The sequence below is a fragment of the Corvus kubaryi genome, unplaced genomic scaffold (assembly GCF_017639235.1).
Source record: "Corvus kubaryi isolate FWS band 111438036 unplaced genomic scaffold, C.kubaryi_AGA036_p1.0 split3-131, whole genome shotgun sequence".
Lineage (NCBI taxonomy): Eukaryota > Metazoa > Chordata > Aves > Passeriformes > Corvidae > Corvus > Corvus kubaryi.
The window spans coordinates 1,298,588-1,323,943 of NW_024582083.1; the positions used below are offsets into that span (position 1 = coordinate 1,298,588).

The window sequence follows — 25,356 nt, forward strand, 5'->3', positions numbered from 1 at the left end:
CAGACAGGTATTTTCAGAGCATCACTGAATATGCACTACCACATTAAAATGTTCAGTAGTACTTTAAAACTTTACACCAACCAAGAGGACAATGGTTCTCAACTGTGAAAGTGTGTTCAAACATTTATGCGAAAAAAGCAAAAGTGGAACAGTAAATCAATATTGTTCTTCTGTCTGTATGCTCAGGAGAGGTGATAAAATGTTTTTTAGAGAAAACTTGTACTTTTATATGTAAGAACTGATTATATATTTACTATTAAAAAATTGTATTGTAACCAAGTAAGGATATGCCAAGTAAACTTTTTTCCTTGCGTAATAAGTTACTGGAATATTTGCTTAAAATTAGCTCAAGTAGAAACTAGTTACCATGATAGAGGCCAGCTTCAAGGAAGAAATGACATCCAACATGTATGCTAAAAAAAACCAAACTGGGCCACCATATCACCAGGATATTAACTGTAATTAACACATTAAATTTCTGTCAATTTCAGTGTAGCAGCTGTAGAAACATCAGCAATAGCTGCCAAAGATGGACTTTTTAATCCCTGTCTTCTGAAGGACTTTGATATTTTAAAGAAAATACTAAAATTCTAGCAGCTATTAGAACAGTCACTTCAGAAAACTGATACTGCAACCATTTAACAAGGAGCACGGATAGCACAGTTGAAGCAGTAAATAGGATATTGAAGTACTAAAGACTCAATTAAATATTACTGAGAACTGGTTGCCAAAAGGGTATCACATGTTCTTTAAACACCACTCAGTTTACAGTCTACTTGAAGAGGACTCCATGAATCTCATTGATCCACTTTCAGAAGAGTACTGAACCATCATCAGTCCATTCCTGAGCTTCCTAAGGCTCTCAAGTAGCTTCACTGTTCAATAAACTGACATACTTACAGAAAAAATAATTCAGAATCAGGTTATGCAATTAGCACCACATGTTTTATCTTCAAAAAATAAGGAGGAGGAGCAAATTAAGTAATTTAAAGTGTAATTACCTGATTTACAAAAAACCCCTGATTTTTCTAGCAGTTATCTCCCACTGGTGAGTAATGAAAAACTTTTAAATATTACTGCATATTGACAGCATAAAAATAGTGTCAGTAAAAAAATATTACCACCACATCAGTAATTGAGACACAAACACAGCAACATCCTGTTAGCTTATTTGAACATTGCATGAACAGAAAGATAATGCTGATCCAGATACTTAGCATATGATCTGCATCTCTTTGCTTATTTATTCTCAATACAACTACTGTGACACACTTCTAAAGCCTTTAATGTACCCTAAGATTGGCAAGGCCCCTTCATTTACATAATTAAGGCAATTACAGCCATTATAATCGAATGCAACACCATTTTAATAGTCTGGACTATATTTAAACTTCCAGCTTTATAAGCCATGGAAGCTGGTTGGCAGAGAGCAAAAGAAAATAATGAATATATCCTAAAAAAGCATGCTCTCATGACTACCTAAAATAGTTTAATGGAGTTTGTTGTGCTACACAGACTAAGCTTTCAAAATAATTTGGGTGTTTTGGGGACTCTAGGACCGAATTTGTTCAAGAATTGTTCCAAGATCTTAGTTAAAGTTACAAAACATACAATGAAAACAGCATTAATTATCTTCTTTCATCATAACAGCTTGCCTCACTCTCTTAAAATTGCAGCAACACACACAAAACCACAGGCTGATACACTGTAGACAACTTTTCTGCCTCTAAAGGCATATTCACTATTTGGGCTTCGCCTCCTACTAAAACACAAGGGGAAAGGAAGTAAAGAAATCAATCAAGCTAATCAAAATTTTCATAATAAATCATTTTGAAGCAACCTCTTACAGAAAAATCTTTTCCTCTGTGTATGCATACTTTGTAGTAGTAAGAAAACAATTCTGAATGACAAATTACTCACCTTGTATATATTGAGTCTTTACCTAAAAAGAAGCAGTGTATAAATGGCCCTGAGTGCTGGAAGAACCCCACAGAAATCAAGGATTACAAAAAAGGCAATGCACTCTAAGCATCCACCCCACGTGAATAAGCTCAATCCCACATATTTAGAGTGAACCAGCTAGCTTTGCTCGAGATGCAGTTTGGGAAGTTCACCCTGAATTGCTCCCTACACAGCAGATGGAAAAGGAATCCCATGCTGTGCCTAGCTCCTTGAACATGCACACCTGTTCTCTAAGCCACAACTTGCACAGGACATACACGTCCTCGATGTCCTGTGATAAGAAGTACTCACACAGTGAGCAGAGATGCAACACTGACATTATTTTAGAAATTAAAAACTGTATTACACAAATACTTTTAACACAGGGCCAGATCTGCCAGTTCAACACTCACTTGCTGGTAACAGAAGAAACATCAGAAGCAAATTCTCAAGTGCAACTCACCACAGTAGGACAGAACTGCTTTTCAGGGCATTATTACCTTAAGAATTTTCCATTTAGAAGCAAATTCGTGGATGTGATGTACATACCTGGATTTGACAAAGCTGTATAGATTTGAGTACCCAAAGCTTCCAAAAGCGGCCATAAAAAGTGGAATGACTTGGAAATAAACAGGCCAAATAAAGAGCAAAGACCAGGTGGTTCTAGAGGAGACTGCTATTGCAAAGGCCCTTGGAACTGTGAGCAAAGAGCTGTTTCCAGTGATGGGTATGCAATATTCCCATCTTCCCTTCAGTGTCATAGCTCTTCGCAAAATTGACAACAAGCATTCAGCTAACAATCCTTTCTCAGTCTTACACTTAATCCTGGCAACAATAAAATGTTCTTCTTCAAAGCATTCTTGAGTATTTTCTGCAGTGTTACGGGGATTATTTTCATAAACACAGCATATACAGTCTAGTCTTTTTTATATAAACAATATTATAGAATGGACAATCTTCCCATAATCCTTCACTTCTTCCTTGTAACAGTCAAGCTCAATGGAATTTTAATTTGTTCTGCAATTATGATTTCATTGCAGAAAATAGCAAAAATAAAGATCACTGCTCAAGCACATTTTACCTTTTCTCTTGTTTTTTTACACTATCAGCTCCACTCTGATATGAATTAGTAGTATTCTTTTTACTAGAATGTCTCTGCCTCATTGCTCCACCTGCATTTGTAATATCACTTCTGCACAACATGTATTTCTAACACTTGTTTCCAAATATCCTAATCCTTGTAAGAACAGAAAGAAAAAGCGAAAATCTTTTAGCCAGAATATCATCTACCAATATACTAACTAATTCTAGTTATCCTTTTCAAACTATAAAGGTGTTTAGAACGAAGTGAATACACACTGCTCCATGAAGAATAAATTTGAAATTATAGGAGAAATGGGCATCTGGAGCAAAACAGCAAAACTGACAATGAAGTCACTTGTACAGCCTAATAACAGCTTACACAGCTGCACCTCCATTTCTCCAGTCCTTCAGACACAGCCACAGGCCCTTCATCTCTTCCACATCACACATGCACAATACCTGTAATACCAAGTAGCCTGTAAGACTCCTTTCCAATCTTTCCCAGCTTCCAGAGGAAGGAAGACCAGGTATGTGGGTGTGCTCTGGCCAAGCCCAGGCTAATTGAAAAGGGACCCAGGGATTGTGGACAGATCAGGCCAGATCACTCTCACTCCAAACACATTCTCTGTCATTCTACACTACATTAGATTGCTGCTAATCACACTACATTACATTACTACTAATGATAGAGAAGTCTCTTTTTAGAAAGTCTTAGCATGGAGTTAGATTAATGAAGATACTGCTAAAAATTTTACTTGGTTCAGTGTCACTTGAGAAAAAAAAGATAGTTGAAAAATTTAAAAAGACTCATGCAAAAAATTTATCTTGGCATTGAAGAAACAACCAATAAAATTAGCTCTACTGAGTTTCTGTTATTACACAAACACAGTAATAAATCCTAAATAAATGCCTTCTACAAATACAATAACACAGGATTTTTATGCTAGCAAATTCCCTTCCTGTCACAGACATGAAAATATTTTACAGATACAAATGAATTGTTGCAAAGATTATTAGTCTGCTATCTCAGAAATAACCTACCATTTAGAAAATATCTAGTAAAGCTCTAGAATCTGGTAAAACAGTAGTATTTCTTATTAATGATCAAGTAAAAAACCGTCTATCATTCACCTTATATACAACAGAGAAAAAAGAGACTTTCTTAATGAATTAGGCTGACTAAGTTTCAAAGCATAAACATCTACAATGCATCTATTTTCACTTTATCTTCAAATAGCTTCAAATTATATATAATATATACTTACAGCTCACCATTACTTTAAATGTATATAGCAAATTTTAAAAGGTGAAAAACAGTATTTTAGCTTGCATGCTTGGTTAAATATAGGTCAAAGATGAATAGCTTTAAGACTGAAAAGTAAAAACTACGTATTCTAGTACAAAAAGCAATAAAAGCAAAATGAACATTAACTTTTAAGTCAATACCCTCTGAAGAACTACAATGGAAATACAATAACACATTTTAGTTTTGTAGCCCCTTTAAAATCAAAAGGTTTCAGAAATAGTAATAAAATAGTGTTCAGAAACATTAGTAGAGTGAGAAGGCTTACCTATGGATAATGTCTTTTCCTCTAACAAGGAAACTGAGTCACAATGTTAGAGCCGATTTACTTTTAAATCAATAGCAAGATTCACACTGATGCCAGCAGAAAAGGCAAGAGCAGAAATACGAGCCCAGATTCAATTTTTACTGTGAGCCCACAATGACATCAAGCTCAAGCAGTGTATATCACAACAGGTAAGACAAACTCCTGGATCCGAGTGCTTCCACTGATACCACTGATCATTATGTTCTTGTATTTCAGGCTTCATCTAAACACCATTTTGAGAAAAATCAGCAACATTTTCTAATGAAAATTAAGCAACTAAGAAAGCAAAGATATTTTCTTTTGTCGTTACATTCTATAGCACTGCAGTAGCAATTACATAAAAAATATCTTACTGAATATAAATGTATGGCTAAGAAGAACAGGAAACTATAGAAGGCTGACAATTACCTAGTGCAAATTTAACTCACATATATAAAGTGTTGCTACCACCTATACTCCCAGACTACCAAGACCACCTCCTTTCATTTACTGTGCATAATCCTAAGAGAAAGTTAACAACTGAGAGCAGCTTGCCCATGATAAGAACACGTCCCTTTGTGTTTCTTTGCATAGGCTAGTCACTTTATTTTCTGTAACATGCATGACAGTGTGAAATTAAATATTACAATTAGACCTTTTCAGATATATTTTAAAACATAACAATATATTTGTAAATAAAGCCCAAACAGCATTATTACATACCATCAATTTTCTTTGGTTGGTTTTGCCTTATTTTAAGTTTGAAAGTTACATTTTATCCTTCACCACACTGCATGAACCTCTTCATCTTACACATGGGAATTTTGCTCTCTGTTTCATACAAATGGCCTCTTCTGGCTACCCCATAACTGGTCACCGATAATATCAGGCCTAATTGGCCTAGCACATGTTGGTTTGAATACAGATTCTTATTCTATTGATGTCGTGTAGTTACTTTTTCAAAAGAGAAAAAGGGAATTACAAAACAATACTGTCATTGAAAGGCAAAAATACAAAGGAGAGATTAGGGAGTTAACAAGTGTTATTTTTGGCCCTCAACCTCTTTATTTGCGAAGTCTGGAAACCAGTCAGTGTTCTCTCTGAATGAAAACAAAATAAAAGCTCTTTTTTGGCATCTATACCTGTACTATATGAGGAGTAGCAGAGGTCATGTATTGAAAAGATGATGCTATGCAAATTAAATCAGAGGATTTCGGAGAGTGCTGCTTGGTTGTTTGTCCCTCTATTTGTTTTTGAAGCACTGAGGCACACAGAATGAAGCAGTACCCACAGTGCCTTTAATCCTACTCTTATTTATCCCCACCTCTACATAGCAATTAACAATTCAGCAATATTCAGTATGGAACAGAATGCAGCTGAGAGAGCAGTCATATTCTGTGATTAAGTCTTCCAGACATGCTAACTGAAAATACTTTCAGCATGCACTGTTGCCTTCTCACCTCCTTCTGGCAAAAGCTTAGAATCAGAGTATGACACTTATAAGAGCTTCCTTGTTACCTACATAGTCCTCCTCATATGCTGAAGTAAAGAGAAGCCCTTTTTTTCTTCCATGAATATAAGCCTACCTCTCCTATTTTAGTGAAAATACCAAGTGAGCTCTTAGCAAAGGATTTATCAGAGATTAACTCAGAAGTTATTGAGAATGAATTCTTCTATTTCAATAGCTAATAAAAATGCATATTCAGTACTTTCCCAACAATGCTATAGCTTTTGCCATTTAAACTGCAGGACCTTCAGTTGGCCCTGAGCTTTTAGATGTCCCAGTTGAATCTTGTCTCTGTGTCAGGGCAGAAACACAGCCTTATTCCTATGATGAAGATATCCAAAGACATAATCCAGGAGGATGCTGTAGTACACCTCAGCCAAATCTTTGAAATAGATTGTTTGGGAGACGAGGATCCTGGGCATGTCATGGCACACATTTGTCACAGTGTTAGTGTAGCTTGATAGGGAAACTAAACAAAGCACTCTGTCCAAAGATATTTAGTTTTAAGAATAATTAAATTGGCCCAATGTATGTACTCTGGAGTGGAGCAAATTTGAGATAAATGACAATGAATGCTTTTCTTAGATACCTTTGAAGGTCTTTGACCACAGCCAAGAGCTGTCAGCCATACACTCACTTGCTGACGAAATTTCTGCAGAAATACCCATGGTCTTCACTGACCATATTCCTTCAGACTGACATACACAGTGGGAATTTGTCATCTGTGCTGCCAAACACCTCATATTCAGGTGACAATAGAGAGACATACCCCAGGTATTTGGTCCAAGCAAGCACAAAACCAAACAAACCAGTCCAGAAACACGATCATGTATCTTAAAGGTTTTGCATGTAATTAATATTTTATACAATTTTTCATTTACTTATTTAATCAGTAAGCCTCATGCAACCTAAATAACAAGCAAAGGAGACACAGAAGGAAATGCCTGCAATGATGCAGTAAGTGCAGTACCATTTAAGGCAGAGTGAATAATCTCTATCTCAATTTCTGAATGGAAGTGAAACACTTTTATTTCAGAGACTGATGTATTCCTTCCTCTGCATCATTCTGCAGCTTCTGAAAGATATTAAATGCTACAGTTGATCATACAGAAGGCTGTTATCTGGGACCTCCCTTTTTATTTTCTGGAAGGTGGGATATAAAACATCTCACTCCTCCAACCTCTACTTTCCTAAAAAATAATTACCAATCTAATATAATTAATTTTCTTTATCTTAACTAGTAATCCAATTACAATGATAGTAAAAAAAAAAAAATCCAAGGAAATATTAAGACTGAAAATAAGGTAAATTTCTACAGAAAAAAATTATAAGAGAAAACAAATCCTGGCTCATGACAGTCCTACCCTGACTCTTCAAGCAGTATTCAATTTAATCCAGAACTGCTCTTTCTGTCAGGTAGAAAATGTAAGGTATTATACTATAAAAACACAAATATAGGAAGGCCTTATATTTACCACATGAAATGACATAAAATTTTAAGTCTGTTTACTTCTTACGTCCTTTTTTTCTAAGATGTATATTTCACAGACTGCCTTATTTCTTTATGTAGAAAAAAACCCCACAGGTTTTGATCAATACCAATAATGAACAGTATTACTATACATTATATTAATTATGAATTAGATATCAATTAACTAACAGTACAAAATTACTTTCAGCTGTTCATCTTTTTTCTATTGCAATGTCTTGAACTAAAACAATGTCATGTTCGGCAAACGTATTCTGAACAATTGTTTCAGAATATGAGTACACTGCTGTAAAGATACATTTTACATTTTGTGAAAAATTCCAACAGGCAAGAAAACTTGGCATGATTCCAGAAGCATTATCACTGAGTTTGTTAGGGAATTGCAACAGTCATTAATGATATTCATTAGCATCAAAAGAAGCTGATGCACCTGAGATAAGTATTTTGAATATATTAACTTGCAAAATAAAACACTGTGAAGCAGGGAGTTCACTTGTGACTACAGATCATTCGACTTTTTGCTTTTTGCTTTTTTCAACCCAGTATTAAGATGACAAAAACAATAATTTCTTTTTTTCCAACAGGATGGTAAAATTCCCACTCAAAAGCCTTGAAATCAGTTAAGAACTTGAAAGAACTCTCCCATAATCTCACTCTTTCAATCAGATTTGGAAATTTACAGTTTTATTTTCTTGGAGAAATGCTGGCAATACACACTTATGTTACACAAATTTGACCATTTCGGTGTCTATTCATGGGTTTAAAAGGAATACACTATATATCAAACATGAACCAGAAATAAAATTAAACTAGAATAAAATTGTTGTCTGGATAAAGCACAGTTGAAAAAAAGAATAAATTAAAACTTAATTAAATAATTAGCAAGAAGTACCAAACATGCAGAACTAATTTTGTTCGAAGCTCCACGTTTTTTTAAGGAAATAAATCGCACAAATTAAAATGAGAATCTGTTACTGAGACAATACAGAAAATTCTTATTTCTTTCACCCTGTTTCTTCCCTGTTTTAGGTCATCTAATTTTCCCTGAAGAAATCTTGCTAATATTTTAATCTCAAGTTGGCTGAAAGGAAGCATGTTTTAAATAAAGTCAAAATAGCCAACAGCTAAAAGCTTTTTAAATCATTGAAAGAGGTGATGCAGGTCGGTGAATTGTACATTACTAAATAAATGTAACAAAGCTTCAAGTAAATGTGCTACTGCAGTAGGTGAAAAAAATAGTTTAAAATGTGAACTCTAACAGGTAGCAGCTAAATTTGTGGGTGTATGTGAATTTCAAAATTGGAACTTTTGGGCCCTCCTTGCTGGCTGCAACTGGTATGGACTGGTATAAATTTTGATAAAACAAAAGGGGCACATTAAATAAAGAGACGTGGAACAGAATTAACAAATATGAGGCTGTTAGTGCATTGCACCTCTACACACAGCCTATTTTGATTGGGAAAATTGGGGCAGGGACTGAAAGGATGGATCCTGGAAGAAGGAGCCTTCCCTGAAAGAAGACATTTAAGATCCTGGCCGCTGGAAAGATGCTGGAAGTGAGGAGAGATTGTGGAAATCAGCAAGATGCACTGAGATGAACACTGAGGGAGTCACAGGGACTGTGGCCCGATACACCTTGGTATCTCTGTGCAGCTTCAGAGCAGAAACGAACACAATTTTCTGTCTGACTTTCCCAGGTCACCAGTAATCCCCCTGCTTGGAACGAGAGTGAGAGAGGCAACGCAAGTTGTGAAATCAAGCTGAGTAAAAGCAGTAGCTCATCAGTTCTTGAACAAATCGCAGCACCCAGCTGCACTACTGGCTCTTGCTTACTCTGCTGTGCATGCACAGAACAGGCTAAACTTCATTGCAAGGGGAGGTCTACCAGTTCCTATGCATTCTAGACAGCTGAATATGAAAGCTAAGCACACTTACTACCCAAAGGGGAAGCAGAAAAAGGATTGATGTGTACTTGTTTTCTGGGCAGTTGGGAACAGAGGGGGAGATGGGTGATCTGAACTGTCAAAAGGTAAAGCAGATAGGGTGTCATATGCAGAGCTAAGTGTTGAAGGTTAACAGGACTTGTACATCCTTAAAAATGAGTGCAACATTTGCATTCACCCCATGGACTGGTCTCACACTTCCTTCTCCCAGTGACCCCGTTGGCAAGACCACACTTTGCATCAGGTGCATTTGTTCTTACCCATCACATGGAGGAGCAGGACAAGCAAAGGACAGGGCTTGCTGTATCTCAGAGCAAAAGGACCATGACCATTATTTGGAAAAAAAAAAAAAAAAAAGGTGCCCACACACTGCCAAGGGGGCAAAAGACTCCTTGGTTTTGTAAAAATGTGCAGTGCACAGAATCCTTCCTAGTTTCTGGTGCCACATAACCACTGGGAAAAGCCTCAGAAGCGCTTAGAAAAATGAAGATCTGCAGATTCCAGCTCAATGAAATCCCTTCATTCACAGCTGTGCAAGTCAGTACGACCTGGATACCCCAGATCCTGGCACATGCTTGAAAAGGAGACTTGGGCAAAAGGGGGACATGAGGTGATGGCTATGCCCGGAAAACAAGATGCCTCCTCATGTGTCTCTTATTTAACACCTCTCTCACAAGTGGTAGTGCTTCCCATTCATTCTCCTTTACCCTTTTTTCTTTCTGCTTCTGCACAACTTCCAAAGCCCTCCCTCTCTTCTCTACTGCCCATATTCATTTATTTCTATCTTTGTTCCCCTAATACTGCCTCTAATGCTCTGCAGATGTCCCCCGCTCATTTATAACCCTAAGTTTGTCTTTTTTGTCTCTTTTTAAAAATTACTGGCGTACCTATTGTAGTTTATACTTTACATAATACCCATTGCTTTCTCTAAATTATATTCAAAACAAAGATGACAAAGAAAGATTTTTATTTTATTGTGGGGTTTGGGCTTTTTTTTGCTTGTAACTTTTGTTTTTCTTAACTTATACATCTAGACACAGATCAAGTTCTTAGCACTCTCATTTATGGATTTAACCTAAGAGCCCCTCCACATCAATTAAGTTCAATGTTTCTAAATGTATCATTAAAATGAGACAGCCTTCACAAAAGCCCAGATGCCCTCACCTGCCTCCTGCATTCATCAGAGATATGGATTAGAAAAACTTGATAGTTCACTTCCAAGTTAGAGGACCCTATGATTTCATTATTAGGTTTACATACATTTTAAGAAGAAATCTGGTTTTCTGAATACTGGTTTAATTTTACTTCCCAAAGGAGTATGGGGATCCACACCAAGACTATTTTGGGAAAGTTCATAGACATAGCTTGCTCTCCAGATACACCAAAAAAAAAAAAATTCAGTAAATTTTCAATCTGAAAAGATGAACAATTGTCCTAAATAGCCTAGGCAGGGAATGTATTTTAGGAAGCCCTTACTTAAGTCATCCTTGAAACAGGAACAGTAACCTTACTTTGCCTGTTTGGCTTTGTCAAATTTGTAAGCAATTGACATATATCTGCAGCGTAGAATCATGGAGCCACATACACGTTTAGTTTGGAAAAGATCTCCAAGATCACCGAGTCCAAATGCTACAACACTTTACAGAGCTCCACTTACAGACAAAAATTGCATTCTTACAACTTTTGTTATAAGAACTTCTGTTGTAAGAAATTTTGTATTCTGTAACAAAAAAAGATGAAATTTCACTGAGGATACTCAGCTCACTTTCATGTTTCTCAAGTTTCCTGGCTTTTGGCCTTGTAAAGAAAACAGATTAACAAATTTCAGCATTGCAATAAAATGCAGCATTTGGAAAAGCCCTGTATTTTTCTTGCTCTGACAATCTGTCAGGACAGGATTAGTGTTAATTCCCAAAACCAGGAGACCTTTTTTTTTCTCTTTTACATAACTAGGCACAAGTAATCTTGACCCCTTGGCAGCTTAAATCATCAAGAGTTCATTCTTAATTTTAAAAAATTCCAATTTTTGAACCAAAAAAAATTTGTCTATACATTTTTTTCAGTGTTTTAGTACAGAAGTACGAAAAATAGAATATGCTTGAAAGAACATACAAAAGGAAAAAGATAAGTGCATCAGGTGAAACAACTTCCAGCAGAGAAAATGCTAACCTTATTTTGACAAAAACTAAGGGCAATGATAGCATATTAAAAGACTAACACTGGAGAATGGTAAGCCTACTACTCACAGAGAGATGCTTTTCACCTCACCATCTTAATTTCACTTCATGCCCGCTGTTACGCAAATATTCCCATATCCCTCCTGGAGACACAGAAATTATTGCTAGTGGATACTGCAACCACATTCAGGTTACACTGTATATCTTATCAAAGGGGCCACATTAGCCACACCATGCTGGGTCTTCCAGTGCTTTTCATTCCATTCAACAATGCAAGCAGATGATATATTTATCTATTTATTTTCAAGATACTACATGAAGTTGTAAATTAATGCTTTAAAAAACATCAAGACTATAATTTTACAGAGGGGTTACAGCACAGGGAGCATTTAATTACATATATTCAATTAATATTTAATTACACAATCAATTATATTGCCAAAGATGAAAAAAGGAACCTAAAGAAGTGTTTCAGAGCAATTTTTTAATTCACTTGTATGCCTGCACACAGTTTAATCTTTATTGTGGTCATCTTCATTGTTAGAAGAACATTAATTTGTTTTTTACACTAAGAAAAAAATATAGTTTTGACAGTAGCTACAGATTATAATGGAAACAGTAAGACTATCCTGCCCAATAAATCTGGAATAGTGCTTCAAACTAAAATGAAATATCAACATTAATGCAATATTTGTTCCTTTTATTGCTACAAGGTTGCTACAGGAAAAAGCCCATCATCTTTAAAAACTAATTTTGCTGTATTTTCAATGGTATTTGTGCATAAAGGTTCTAGCTTACTCATCAAAAGTGTTACTATACAGAAAGAACAAAAAAATGCATCTAACAGAGATCAGTCTAAAGAAATTTTTAAAATGCAGACCTCCAATCACACTTTTCTTGGCAAATTCAGGTCCATGGTAGCCTAAATCCTCGTAACAGCTCTCTATTCAGAAGCACCGAAGACAGTATCATGTTTTATTAACAACAACCTTCCATAATCACTTGGAGCCACTGAAATACAAATATGCTTAACCACCAGTTCTTTTTTCTCCAGTTTGTTCCAGTTGCACCAACGGCTAAGAAGCAATGCAAAGCAACTTCATTCTAGCAGCCTAATCTCATGCATGGTCCAAAAGGAAGGTGATTTATTCCTATCAAGCAATTTTCAAATGAACTCACATAATACAGCATTTACTAACAGTTCTACAGCGCAACTGCTTGCTCCTATGACCAGCAACAAGGACTTCTAAGTTTCCTTCCTTTCTACCACACTTTGTTTTCTTGACTATTCAATTGAAAACACTGAGGAGCAAGGAATTAATTTCTTCTTTGTCTTAAATCCACCTATAAGCATCTCACGGAGTATTAAATAGTAAATGAAAAAAGAACAGCAGTAACTCATACTACAATAGCTCATGTGAAAAATACCATGGTATTTTACTATAGCTACAATTTCAAAACCCTTGGCAAAGGAACAACCTTGAACAAAATAAAGCAGGTTTTATTCAAGAATAATCAGTGTTTCTGTAATATCTGATAACTGTAATATTCTGTGAACAAAATCTTCCTTCCTGCTGGAAATGCACATTAAAAATATTACATGAATTACCATCACTCACCTCTCCTGTCATTTCTGCCTGCATTTGTGGATTTGTCAGAAGGGCAAGGGCAACGTCCTTCACATTTCACTGAAATTTGTTTTCCTGAGACACAGGCTTGATAGTCTAATTTGCACTGTAAAGAGAGAGAATGACTATCATTAGTATAAACATATTTTATAACAAAAAAATTATAGATCTAAGAAATTTGAAGCAATCTTTCATGAAATGCTTAAATCTTTGCAGACACAGGCGCTAAGAAAAGTCTCCTGCTACTTTCAGAATAAAAAGTAGATTAAATAAAGATACAAAGATTTTAGTCCCTAACCTGGCTACAGTTTCAGACTCAATTCAAGCATGAAGGCACTTGTGATGTGAGACTGACTTGAATATCCCTGCTAGACAGAAGTAGACTGCATTGGTTTTATCTGTATTCTATGAGCAAATAAACACAGCAACAACATTCATTATTGATAGGAAGCAATAAACAGTCAATTTCTATAGAATTTATCACTTAGTTTCTATCTTTAAGATGACAGTGTCCTGGTAAAAAGCATTAATGAATAAAATGAAAAGCTGTGCCAAATGTAATTCTGCAGAGTGACTATCTTTCCTGATACCTAATCTGAAACAGATTCATTTGTGAGGTTGTCATCTGTGTACTTACAGCTCCAATCCAGAAACCATATAAAAACTATCTATATCTGAGGAACAGAATTGTTTCAAGCATGTAAAAATAATGTAGTTTAAAAACACATACAGAGAAAATAGTTTCGTTGTAAACATTGTCCTTCTTTACTGAAAAGCTGAACTCTTCTTCTAATAAACCAGTTCTTTAAATAGAGATCTTTCTCTGGGATGTTTTGCCAAAGTATCATCAGGAAAAACATAAAAACAAAGGGTGAGCAGAGCATTTACAAGAGCTTTTGCAAAAAGCAAAAGAAGGAAGATTGTTTTGGAGAACACTTCATCCTTGAACAAAATACGGAAGATGTCTCATTTAATAGGAAAGGACACAGAAGCATGAGTGAGAAAACAATTCAAGTAACAAATAAAATTATGAAGTGTTTTCTATGTATCAACACTTCAGAACAATCTCACCAGAATGTCTCTTTTATTCCCTGACTCCTCTTTTGTTAGGGTAGCAAACTTCACTGTAATGCAGTTCCATTATATGATTATCAGGATTTCCAGGAAACCCTAAAGTCAAAGTTTGTCTCTCTCCTAAAAATACGTAAGGTGTGGGAGCACTATAGCTATATAAGAATCAAGGAGCCTCCTGAAAGACTGCAGTTGAGGTTTCCAGAGGTTTCCACAGCACTGTGAATTTACAGAACTTCATCAACTTTTCAAGCAGTCAGACTTCTAGTTCTGTCCCACTCTCAGGCAGTTCTGTATCTTGCAGAACCTGAACTGCATCACTGTATCAAAATAATACATTTTTGCACCATTGCCAGTACCAAAAAGACAGAAATTAATACCTCAATTTTTTTTTATTTAAATAAATCATTATTGTACTTCAGTTTTGAATGTGTTACCTTTCGCCAAAAAGGCATGGGTAAAGGAAAATGACACTAAAAGAACCTTTTAATTCTCCCAAAAAAACTCCAACAGAACTGCTCCAATTGAAAGCTACATAGCAGTAATATCTCATAAAGGACTAGAAAATGGAAGTAAAGCAAACACCTGCCTATGCTGATTTTGAAACAACTGAATGCTTTCTCTACCTCAATTATCCTGGCTGTACAGAAGAGTACTTGCATTGGCTATGATACCCACCAGCCCTCTCTCCAGACAGTACATGACCTAATTCATCTCTTAATACTCAAAAGAATCTTTGGCGTTTGTGGAATGGATTATAGCTCAAATTTATTAGTTTTTTCTGTTAAAAAGAGAGGTCCTTCTGTTTTTAAGATATGAGAGGTTTTATTATTCAAACTTAGTAGTTTAAGGATTCAAATCTACAGATAGCTGTGCTTTAGGCTTTGATTACTCCACTTCGTCAGATCACCACTTAAAATTTGAGATATAAACCCATTCCAGGTTTGTTTCACTGAGAACCACAGTATGAAGAGTGAGAAAAAAAATTAAGCTGTTTTTTTTTTAACTTCTGAAGATTTCTTTAATCCTTTCTCTGAGAGGTTATTTTTTACAGATTCTGATGCTCCTAACTTTGATTTACTTGAATGTTGCTGAAGAGACTAGTAAATATTTCATAAGTGCTTCGGCTAACATCATGAGTTTCGAGTTTAGTCCTTTTGATTTATTTTTCTTTGAAGATGTCTACTCAGTCCTATTTGCAAATAACACTGTCCTTTTAAATGCTAAAGAAACTAAATGCTCAACACCTGGCACAGGTAGAGATACATGAGATACTGAGTGCACAGTCAGTACACAACACTTCCAAATCACTACTCCCATTCACAGGTATGATCAAATTTTACCCTCACTGAACTCATTTTAAGGACAGGCAGGCAGCAGAGATATATTCATTGTTTTCAGAAACAAAGCAACATCATGGTGCTTGCCTAAGTTGGAAATGAATCAAGGCTGTTCTGACAATTTCATATTAGCAGCTAACACCAGGAACAAAACTCTGGTTCAAACCTCTTGTCATCATTCCCCAAATTAACAGTGCACTGGGATACTGTAAAGATAGCACAGTTAAATAAAGGTGGGCCAAACTTCCTTCTGTGTTATTCTCAAACTGGTAGAAGAGCAAGTAATACACCTGAAAAATTCCACAGAAAAAGAAATCACTGACATACAGGCTATGAGGAAACAACGAGAAATAGTGGTCAAAAAGGAGACATAGTGTGAGGGTATTCATGCCAGTGTACTCAAAGAGATGGCTGATTTCATAACAAGATCTCTCTCCATGACTTTTCAACCATCTTGGGAATCTGGAGAATCAACAGGAAGCTGGCAAATGCTGACCCTGGTAACTACAAGTCTACCAGTCCAACCTTCATGCCTGGTAAAATTACGGAGAAGATTACTCTGGGAGTTACTGAAAGACATATGAAGGACAATGTAATCACTGGTCAGTGATTCAGTAAGAAGCTTCAGTAAGAAGCCAGGACAGCTTCTTGAGGATGAAGTCCAACTTAACAATTTCCTTTTACAACAGAGTTATCCACCGAGCTGACCAAGGGAAGCCAGTTGATATAATCTTTTTGGATTCCAGTAATGCTTTCAATACCGTCTCTCACAGTGTCCTTCTGGACAAAATATCCAGCACACAGATGGACAAACCTATCATGCGATGGGTGAGCATGTGGCTCATGGGTTGGACACAAAGCGCTATGGGGTAAATGGGCTAACATTAGGGATTACATCAGGCTGGTGACCACACAGCTCCACTGTATGGCCAGTGCTCTTCAAGGTCTTCATAAACAACTTGAATGCAGGACTCAGAAGTATATGAAATAAGTTTGCCAATGATATTCAGTTGGGAGGAACTGTTGACTCCCTCCAAGGCAGAGAGGCCCTGCAGAGAGACCTGGATAAATTATAGGGGTGGGCAATCACCAACTGCATGAAGCTCAACCAAGAAAAGTACCGCATTCTGCGCCTAGAATGGGGCAAATCTGGATGTACAGATGGACTGGGGAATGAGATGCTGGAAAGCAGTGCCATGGAAAGGAAACTCAGGGTCTTGGCTGATGGCAAGTTGAATTTGAATCATTGTGCCCTGGCAGCCAGGAGGGCCAGCCGTGTCCTGGGGAGCACCAGGCACAGCATCGCCAGCAGGGCAAGGGAGGGGATTGTCCCACTCTGCTCTGCACTGGAGCAGCCCCACCTCGAGTGCTCGGAGCAGTTTTGGAATGGCTGAGGTCTTTTCAGCCTGGAGAAGACTGAGGGGAGACCTCACTGCAGTCTGCAGTTTCCTCATGAGGGGAAGAGGAGGGGCAGGCACTGATCTCTCTGTGTGGTGCCCAGTGACAGGATCCAAAGGAATGGCCTGAAGTTCTGTCAGGGCAGGTTTAGGTTGGATATTAGAAAAAGGTTCTTCACCCAGAGGATGGCTGGGCACTGGAACAGGCTCCCCAGGGAAGTGGTCACAGCACCAGCCTGGCAGAGTTCAAGGAGTGTTCGGACAAGGCTCTCAGGCACATGGTGTGACACTCGGGGTATCCTGTGCAGGGCCAGGAGGTGGACACGAGGATTCTTGTGGGTCCCTTCCAACTCAGGTTATTCTATGATTCTAGTGGGTTGGAAGATGATCTAAAGGATATCCTATTAGACATGGAAGAGTTTTAGAAGATAGAAATATAATAAAAATAGTCATAGTATTAAATTAGGCTAAAATATAACGCAATTCAATACAGAAAACTGCTATATTCTACTGTTAGGTAGACAAAATAATTGAGATATTAACAACAAGCTGGAGCAACTGGCTAGACATCCATTCTAAAGGAAAAATAGAAGTCCAGTCATCATTAGAACAACTGAGCGGTATTTAAAAGCATTATACCAGGATATATAAATGCTAGTGCAACCTACAAAACATGTAAGATAATTTCACATAGCTCTGGCACCACTGTATAGCTTGTGACAAGGTTTCAAACAAAAGGAATTAATTGAAAAAAGAGTAACAGGAATGATGAGAAACCTAGAAAATAGTCACTGAAAAGAGGCTGAAGGACTGGATCTTAAGAAAAGAGGATTCACATAACAGCTGTCAAATCGGCAAAAGACACCTGAAAGGTACCTGAAAAGAATACCACAATGAATGTTACAAGAAATAATTGTCTTAAATTGCTGCAGAAAGGTATCAGATTAGATACTAGGCAGACTTTTTAAGAAGGATAGTGACATCTTAAAACGTTGGAGAAGCTCTTTGAATCTTAATAATCGTCTTTAGAACTGGGCTTAGGTAAATCTGTCAGGAATTACACCTGTGTAGCTTATCTTGCTTTGAGAAATCAGGTGGATCAGATGGCATCAAGCTTATTCAGTTGGGAAGTACAGTACAGACCCGCTTCAGGAATGAAGCAGTGTCAAGAGATTATTGCTTGTATAAATCTTGTTCATTTACTGAAGAGTTTGAAAGATGTGTAATGAATGAACTAGGGAGATGGCACAAAAGAAAAGTAATGCTTATACTGGTCTGTTGATCCTAGATAATTTCAGCATAATTCTGTTTGCTACTGAGTGTATTTGTGCTCTCCTGAGCTCTTGAAAACCTGACATATGATTTGGGAACATGACAAATATTTTTAGATAAACTAAAAAATTAGTTGAATACATAAACACTTTGCAATGTGAAATATGAACCAAAAAAATCCTTAAATTGGATATCCACATCTCACATATAACTTATTTGCTTTCATCTGCAGAACCATCTTCTATCTGTAAAACGACATATCACACAGAGGGACAGTGTGTGAGACAGCTGTAAATTAGTTGCTATTTGTAGACTTCTCAAAATGTACAGGGAATAAAGACATACTAAAGTAGATGAGGAACTTTGTTTAACTGTCTGGCTACCATATAATAAAAGGCATAAGAGTGTACTGACAACAATTTCCTGATTAGATAAAAGGGAGGTATGTCCATCCTGCGTGTTATGTGAGAGAAGAGCCCTGTTGGAAGAAAGCAACAGAATTAGGATTGCATTTTAAGTCTACACAAAAAGAAAGATGAAGTCCTTGTCCAACACTGACTTTGGCATTTCCTATCATTTTATCAATTTGCTTTTTCTCACAGACATAATTCTGTTCCTTTTTGAGAATGCTACAACCTCAGTGCAAGATAACATTTTTCCACAATAGTACTGTCTTGCCAGGAATATCTAGTGGCTTTTAAACAAAACTAACACCAACTAAGTAATGAGGATACCTGTGACTTCTCTGGCAAGTAAAGAACAGACGCTCATGAACTAGTGCCTTGAGGTACAATCTGCAGACACACCCCTCCAATCCCTCTTTTCCATCTGTATACATCCTGGGCAGCTGGAAGCAGATCTGGTACACCCTACAGCATGTAAGTCAGCAGAAATAAGCTGCCAGGATACTCATCTAGATGTCCAGTCAATACTGTGTCCATTATGTGCTTCAAGCCCTTCACGCTGAAAGACTGAAGTTTGGCCAGATACATCCATACACCCTTTTCTAAACAGAAGCATAACTTGTCTTGGACAAAGTGTGAATTCAGTGTTAAGAGTCTTTTAGATATTTTCGCCTGCTGAGGTGCTGATACTTACAGAAATGCTTTCTAGAACATCATCACATTTAATGCCAAATGTTCAGTAAATTATTTTTTAGATATCCAGTAAGTAATATTTATACAACTGTAAAGTGTCTCATCTTTGAAAGGTAACCATCACCTTTAAGTGCACCTTATCTCAGTGACAACTCTGTAGAAGCCCCTTTTGCACATTTAAAAAGCAAATAGGGTATGCTATCCATATCTAAGAAAAAATACACAAATGAATAATTAAACTCAGATTCCCCTGATAATTATTAGTGCATACACTACAAATAGAATCACTGGGCTAATTTGGAATATCCTTTCAAATCTACATGCTCCTACCAAAAAATGCCCACAGCTCTTCCTTTCCTGTATATTTTCTAGATATCATGGTCAGAAGATTTCTGTATGATGCAATCAACAGGATCTTTATGTACTCTAGTACTTTGCTGGAGTACCACAAAGGTATATTTGTTCCAGTATCATTTTATGTTTCATGGGTAGAAATCTTTCCTGTAGAGCTCCACACTCATGTATCAATACAGATCTGTTTCCCATCTCTTGCTAGAAGCTGGCATCCCTGACAGCTGAACCAATAATCTCTGATTACTCAGTACTATGTGCTTTCAACTTATCTTCATGTTATGCTTCTTCTATTTTTTTATCCACATGCCCCATTTTCAAACTTTATTCCTATTTCACAAAGCTTACATACATTCCTCACCTCAAAATTTGTCTTCATTGTATTTGGTGCACATTGTTATGTGAAATTATGCTCTCAGATTTGAGTCTAAGTAGAATATGTAAAAAAACTATCTTTTTAAACTCAGTTGGTGGTTCCTGTCACCAAACATAGGGGCAGGGTGGGCAGGGTGAGTGTTGATCAGGTGTGTTCCAGGTCCAGTTCAACACAGACCACTACCTGATACAGAACATGGAGGAGGTGTGAAGGACTGCTTCATGCAAGGGGCCAATTCCAGGCAAATAAATCATGTGCAGTGCCATCACTTTAGGTTGGCTTAAAATGAAGGTGAAAATGTGGCTAAACTTAGTGATGTGGTAAACCTAATTTTCAAATTATTTTTTATGCAGTTTTGCATTTCTTTACAAAAAGCAGCCAAGAAGGTATAGAACTTCAAGTTAAATGCAGCTAGACATAATGTCAAGAGACCAAAATTTCAACTAATTCAAGCTCTAGAAATGAAAAATTATTGAGCAAATTTATCCCTGAAGTATCACGTCTACAGATGACTTTTTGTCTCATCAGTAACCTGCCAAGCATGTGTATTATTCACCTAAAAAACAGGAGTTTGGATAAAAAGCTTTTCAGCAAACCAGTACTACTATTTAAAATGAAAATAACTGTTGAAAATATTAACCATAAAGAAATGAAACTGCCATTTTGATCAGAGAAAACCAGGAAATATGTCCATTGAACTAAGACCCTGAGCAAAGAAAATCTTTTGTGGTTGAAAGACAACTGATGATAAATTGTTTATGAAGCTATGAATTAGTGAATGCTATTTTCATGACTAAATGAAAACCTGTATGCACAGTTTTCCTCCTATTCACCTCTTGTCTGTTTTCTTCAGCGCTCTGCAGTGCAATGGCATAAAATTAAAAGCTTGAAATCACTGAAATCAGGTCAACTAGATATTCAATCTTTTTCAGACACCCTAGAACACATATTAAGTCACAGAAACATGCCAGTAGATGCCTACTGGGATTATTTAAATTAGGCACCTACTTTTTTCTGCTTTCCTACTTAGAGGCTCTTAGAGACACATGATGCTTAGGAGCTTCTGCAAATCCTTCTAAGAATTTATCTGCTTTTAAAATCAGCTGTCTGAATTTTTAGACACCTACTCAGTTTGGAAAATACATACCTCACCGTGTTATCCTATACATATTGCAAACAGACCAACTAATATTTTATACCATCAAATAAGAACACAAAGATCAATTAATGGTAAATCCCTACTTGAAATACACTATTTCCAGTAAATTAAGAATAATTCGTAATAATGCTTTTCATATTTGTGTAAACAATGTAATATATTTTTTCACATCCGAATTAATATTTCAATATTCCTTGAAGACAAAAAATTCTGGAAAAAGGTATTTCAAATACCAAAAAAATTTAAAATTATGGTGCTTTAAAACTTAATTCACAAAAGGGGTAAAAATATATAACCATGTTACTCATGCTCTTGACTTACTCCAAAAATACAAACATTGATGCAGTCTCAAAATGAACTAAAAGCTTCTTGTAAGCATGCTTAACACAAAAAAAAAAAAAATCTCCTTCTGACATATACAAGCATATGCTTAATCCATAAATTCTGGCTCTTACTCAGAGCTCTTGCCTGTATAGTCCAAACCTCAGCACTTCATCAGGCTCCTTGTTTCAAACTTCTCCATCGTATTTATCACACCCAAGCTAGAGATGCACAGAATGTGACTCAACACTGTATGTATGTGAGATCCTTCATGTACCCCATTGCTGCCATTCAGTACTTTGCAATTCGGAGAAAACTTCTTGAGAGACAGAAAAGTAAATATTGCTCAGACAAAACTAACTTTACATTTTCAAGTAACCACTACAAATTTGAAAATTAACATTCAAAGAAAAATTTTAAAGGTGAACAAAAACATTTCATTCTCCTACACAACCATCTTAAATATAGCTGACTATATTGGTTCAAAAATCAGCTAATAAAGGTCTTCACTGATTTTCAGCTGGCATGCAAATTTCTGAGTAATGGCAACAGTAAAACAGAAGTAATGGCAAAGCTGTAAAACCTTATAATAAGACACAAATGGCTTCTAAAAGTGTGGAATTTTTCATTAAAACAATTTGCTTATTCCTTATTAGCATGCATTATCACTGTATTTTTAATGTGATATGACTTCCTAAGCCATGCTGGCTGATTGCACTGCTAATTAAACAAGTTCAATTTATCCAATTATATCAAAGTTGAAATATTTATAAAGTTGTATCTGAGCTAAAATAGCATCTAAAGGGCATGCTCATTAGTCTTCAATTACAGGCAAAATAATAAAAGTACTAAAAGCAACATGCATAGACCTAGACAGTCCATACTGGGTTATCCCATCAAAGTTTCAAAGACATTTAAACTATTCTTTGTCAAATGTGGTGAAAAAGAAAAAAGAAAATTAAAAAGAAAAAAAAAAGGAAAAATAAATTCTGTATAGTTAGTTACATGTAGGGGAAACACCTAGGCACTCTCAGTTTTCTTCCAGCACATCTAACCTGTACAGCTCTCTGCTCTTCTGCCCACCTAAAAATGTATGCTAATATTTATTTGAACTCCAAGTATTAGACTGAATTTATTGAACAGTCCAAAATACAAGGGTCCATGTGCTATCAGTGACAAAAATATTTGTGCAATTCCACATTCATACTAGTTTTCACTCTGTCAGGAAAGAAACACGGTGTTGTACAAGTGGGAGTTAATATTCCAAAGCATGACTGTTTTTCACTATATTACGTATCTCTTCCTGAGCTTAAAGAGATATATCTTGTGTAGAGGCACACAGAACTGTGCCTAAATCTTTCCCCTTTGTGCTGTTAGTACTTGATTTCTAAAACATGCAAAAATTTTCCTTGTTCTGTGACAAACACATATGGATTAAACCCAGGACAACACAAAGCCAAGTTTTCATATGTTATGTTTTGAATGAAGAGCCGGAGTGACAAATTTTGCTACATAAACACTGATTTTTCTCTTCCAGTATGTCCATGGTGCCCTAAGATGTTACCTTTTTTTTTTGCTGTTGTTGTCACATTGCTATGATGTGGAGCACCTACCTCTGACACTTAGTCATATGCTTGAATTTGTTTTCAATGGAATATCTACACAGCAATTAGCTCACATTTATAATATTTCACTGTGAGCTTGCTGGAATAACAAATATAAAAAAAAAAAAACCCCAGAATGTGAGACTTGGAAGATGATTCTTTAACGTTACAGACATTTTACCTCGCTGGAATCTGACAAATTGCTAGCACTGAAGCTTCTCTTTTTCTCCAGGCCAGCATGACTAGTTTACAGCACTATAGCACTGCTGGTCTGAATTTCTGTTATGGTGTCTGAAACCTAAATTTCACAGTATTTCAGCTTCTTTCTAGGTGCAAATGTGACCTGCATGAACACTGTGTAAGAATATATTTTTAGAAGCTAAGCACTTTTTTCTATTTGATTACTAAATTTAATTATATGTTTTAAAAATTTTAATTAGAATAATTACTTTCTTTCTAGTAATTTTCACTTCATTTGCAGTTCTGTAGCTAATTGCTACAGAATGCTTTCACTGGGCCAAGATCTGAGCCAGTTCTCATTTGCCATTTTCTTGTTTCCATCTCAGCTTCTTTAACCCCACTCTTATCATAGATTGTTACGATAAACTCTTAAAATCTGTCACCTAGGTTGACGTTATTTTGCTTCATGTCATCTTTAACCATTCTCTCTCCCTACTAAAAGCTGCTTTTCCATTATTTTAGAAATAAATGCCTAAACAGTAGCCTCCCAACATCATAAAAATCCTTTACTCCCACCTATCTCTAAAATTATTACCATCCTTACCTTCTACTCCATTGAAACCACATTCTCTAATGAGTTTCCACTTGGTAGATCTGAGGCAATTGTGTCTCTTGATCTCCTTCTCGCAACCGACACAACTCATCACTAACCTCTACACTATCTTCTCAAGTGCCCTAATGTTCAAACAACTACAAAACCTAAGAACATTATTAATTGTCTCAACACTCCAGACCCTTCTCTCTCTTGGTTTCTTTACAGAACTGGCTTCTGCTCCACAAGGCTAACTATGCCAGTTCCTGTGTGCAGCTCCTATGCATTTCTGCCTGCATATAATGTGGATACATTTTTCTGGAAAAGAATTGCTATGTGCAAAATTATTTGGATTATTTTAGTTGTAATTCTAGTTACAACATTTTTAATACTATTTGCAGAAGATTAACTTCTAATGGTTAAACCTCTCAGAGAAAGACTTCACGTAAATATGTATGTCTCTAATGCAAACTAAAGTTTAAGAAACCTGAATTTTTAACTATAATCTCCGCTTCACTTTCAGAAGTGTGACTTTTCTAGTTTTCCTTGGCTGTCCTGTTTGATGGTTAACACACAAATTTATATTCGGAATTTTTTATCCATACACTGCTGCTGTGACATGAGAGTTCTTCAACAGACACTGACACTTCTTTCACTTACCTGTTTGTCCTATTCTTTTATTGATTTGTCCTTACAGTCTAGATGCTTTCTATTCTAGAAAAAACATAAAACCATTTAAAAAAAACACACATAGAATCACAGTATGAGTCTATGTTTGAGGGTTGGAAGGGACCTTAGAGATCATCTAGTTCAGACCGTCCTGCCATGGGAAAATGAATCTACTTTTCTCAAAGCCCTTTCCAAGCTGGCCTGAACACTCCAGGGATGGGGTATCCACAACATCTCTGAGCAACCTGTGCTAGCAAATCATCACCTGTATAGTAAAGAATTTCTTCCTGATATATAACTGTATCTATTCATGGTCTGTTTAAAACCATTCTCCTTTATCCTATCACCATATGCACCTGCAGAAAGGCTCTGTCCAGCTGTCTTGTGGGTCCCCTTTCTCCTCTATCACTTGGAAAATGAAGTTTTCCAGGAAAATGAACACATTCAAGGAACCCTCTGGAATGCTTATGCCCTGCTGTGTTGTCCCTCCAACAGGTACCAGGGGACAGCTGAAGTCCCCCATGACAACCAGGGCTTGTCAAAATGAGGCTGCTCTTATCTATCTACAGA

General features: G+C 36.4%; 1 protein-coding gene across 5 annotated transcripts in view; it reads right to left on the reverse strand.

The window, feature by feature from the left end:
• The window catches only part of SPOCK3 (SPARC (osteonectin), cwcv and kazal like domains proteoglycan 3), a 171,697-nt gene that overhangs the window by 42,045 nt on the left and 104,296 nt on the right, over window positions 1–25,356 (reverse strand). For all 5 annotated transcript variants that reach the window (XM_042014903.1, XM_042014902.1, XM_042014900.1 and 2 more), the window contains one exon: window positions 13,349–13,463. In XM_042014903.1, coding sequence (XP_041870837.1) covers window positions 13,349–13,463 — 115 coding nt within the window. The remainder of the gene's footprint in view (window positions 1–13,348; window positions 13,464–25,356) is intronic.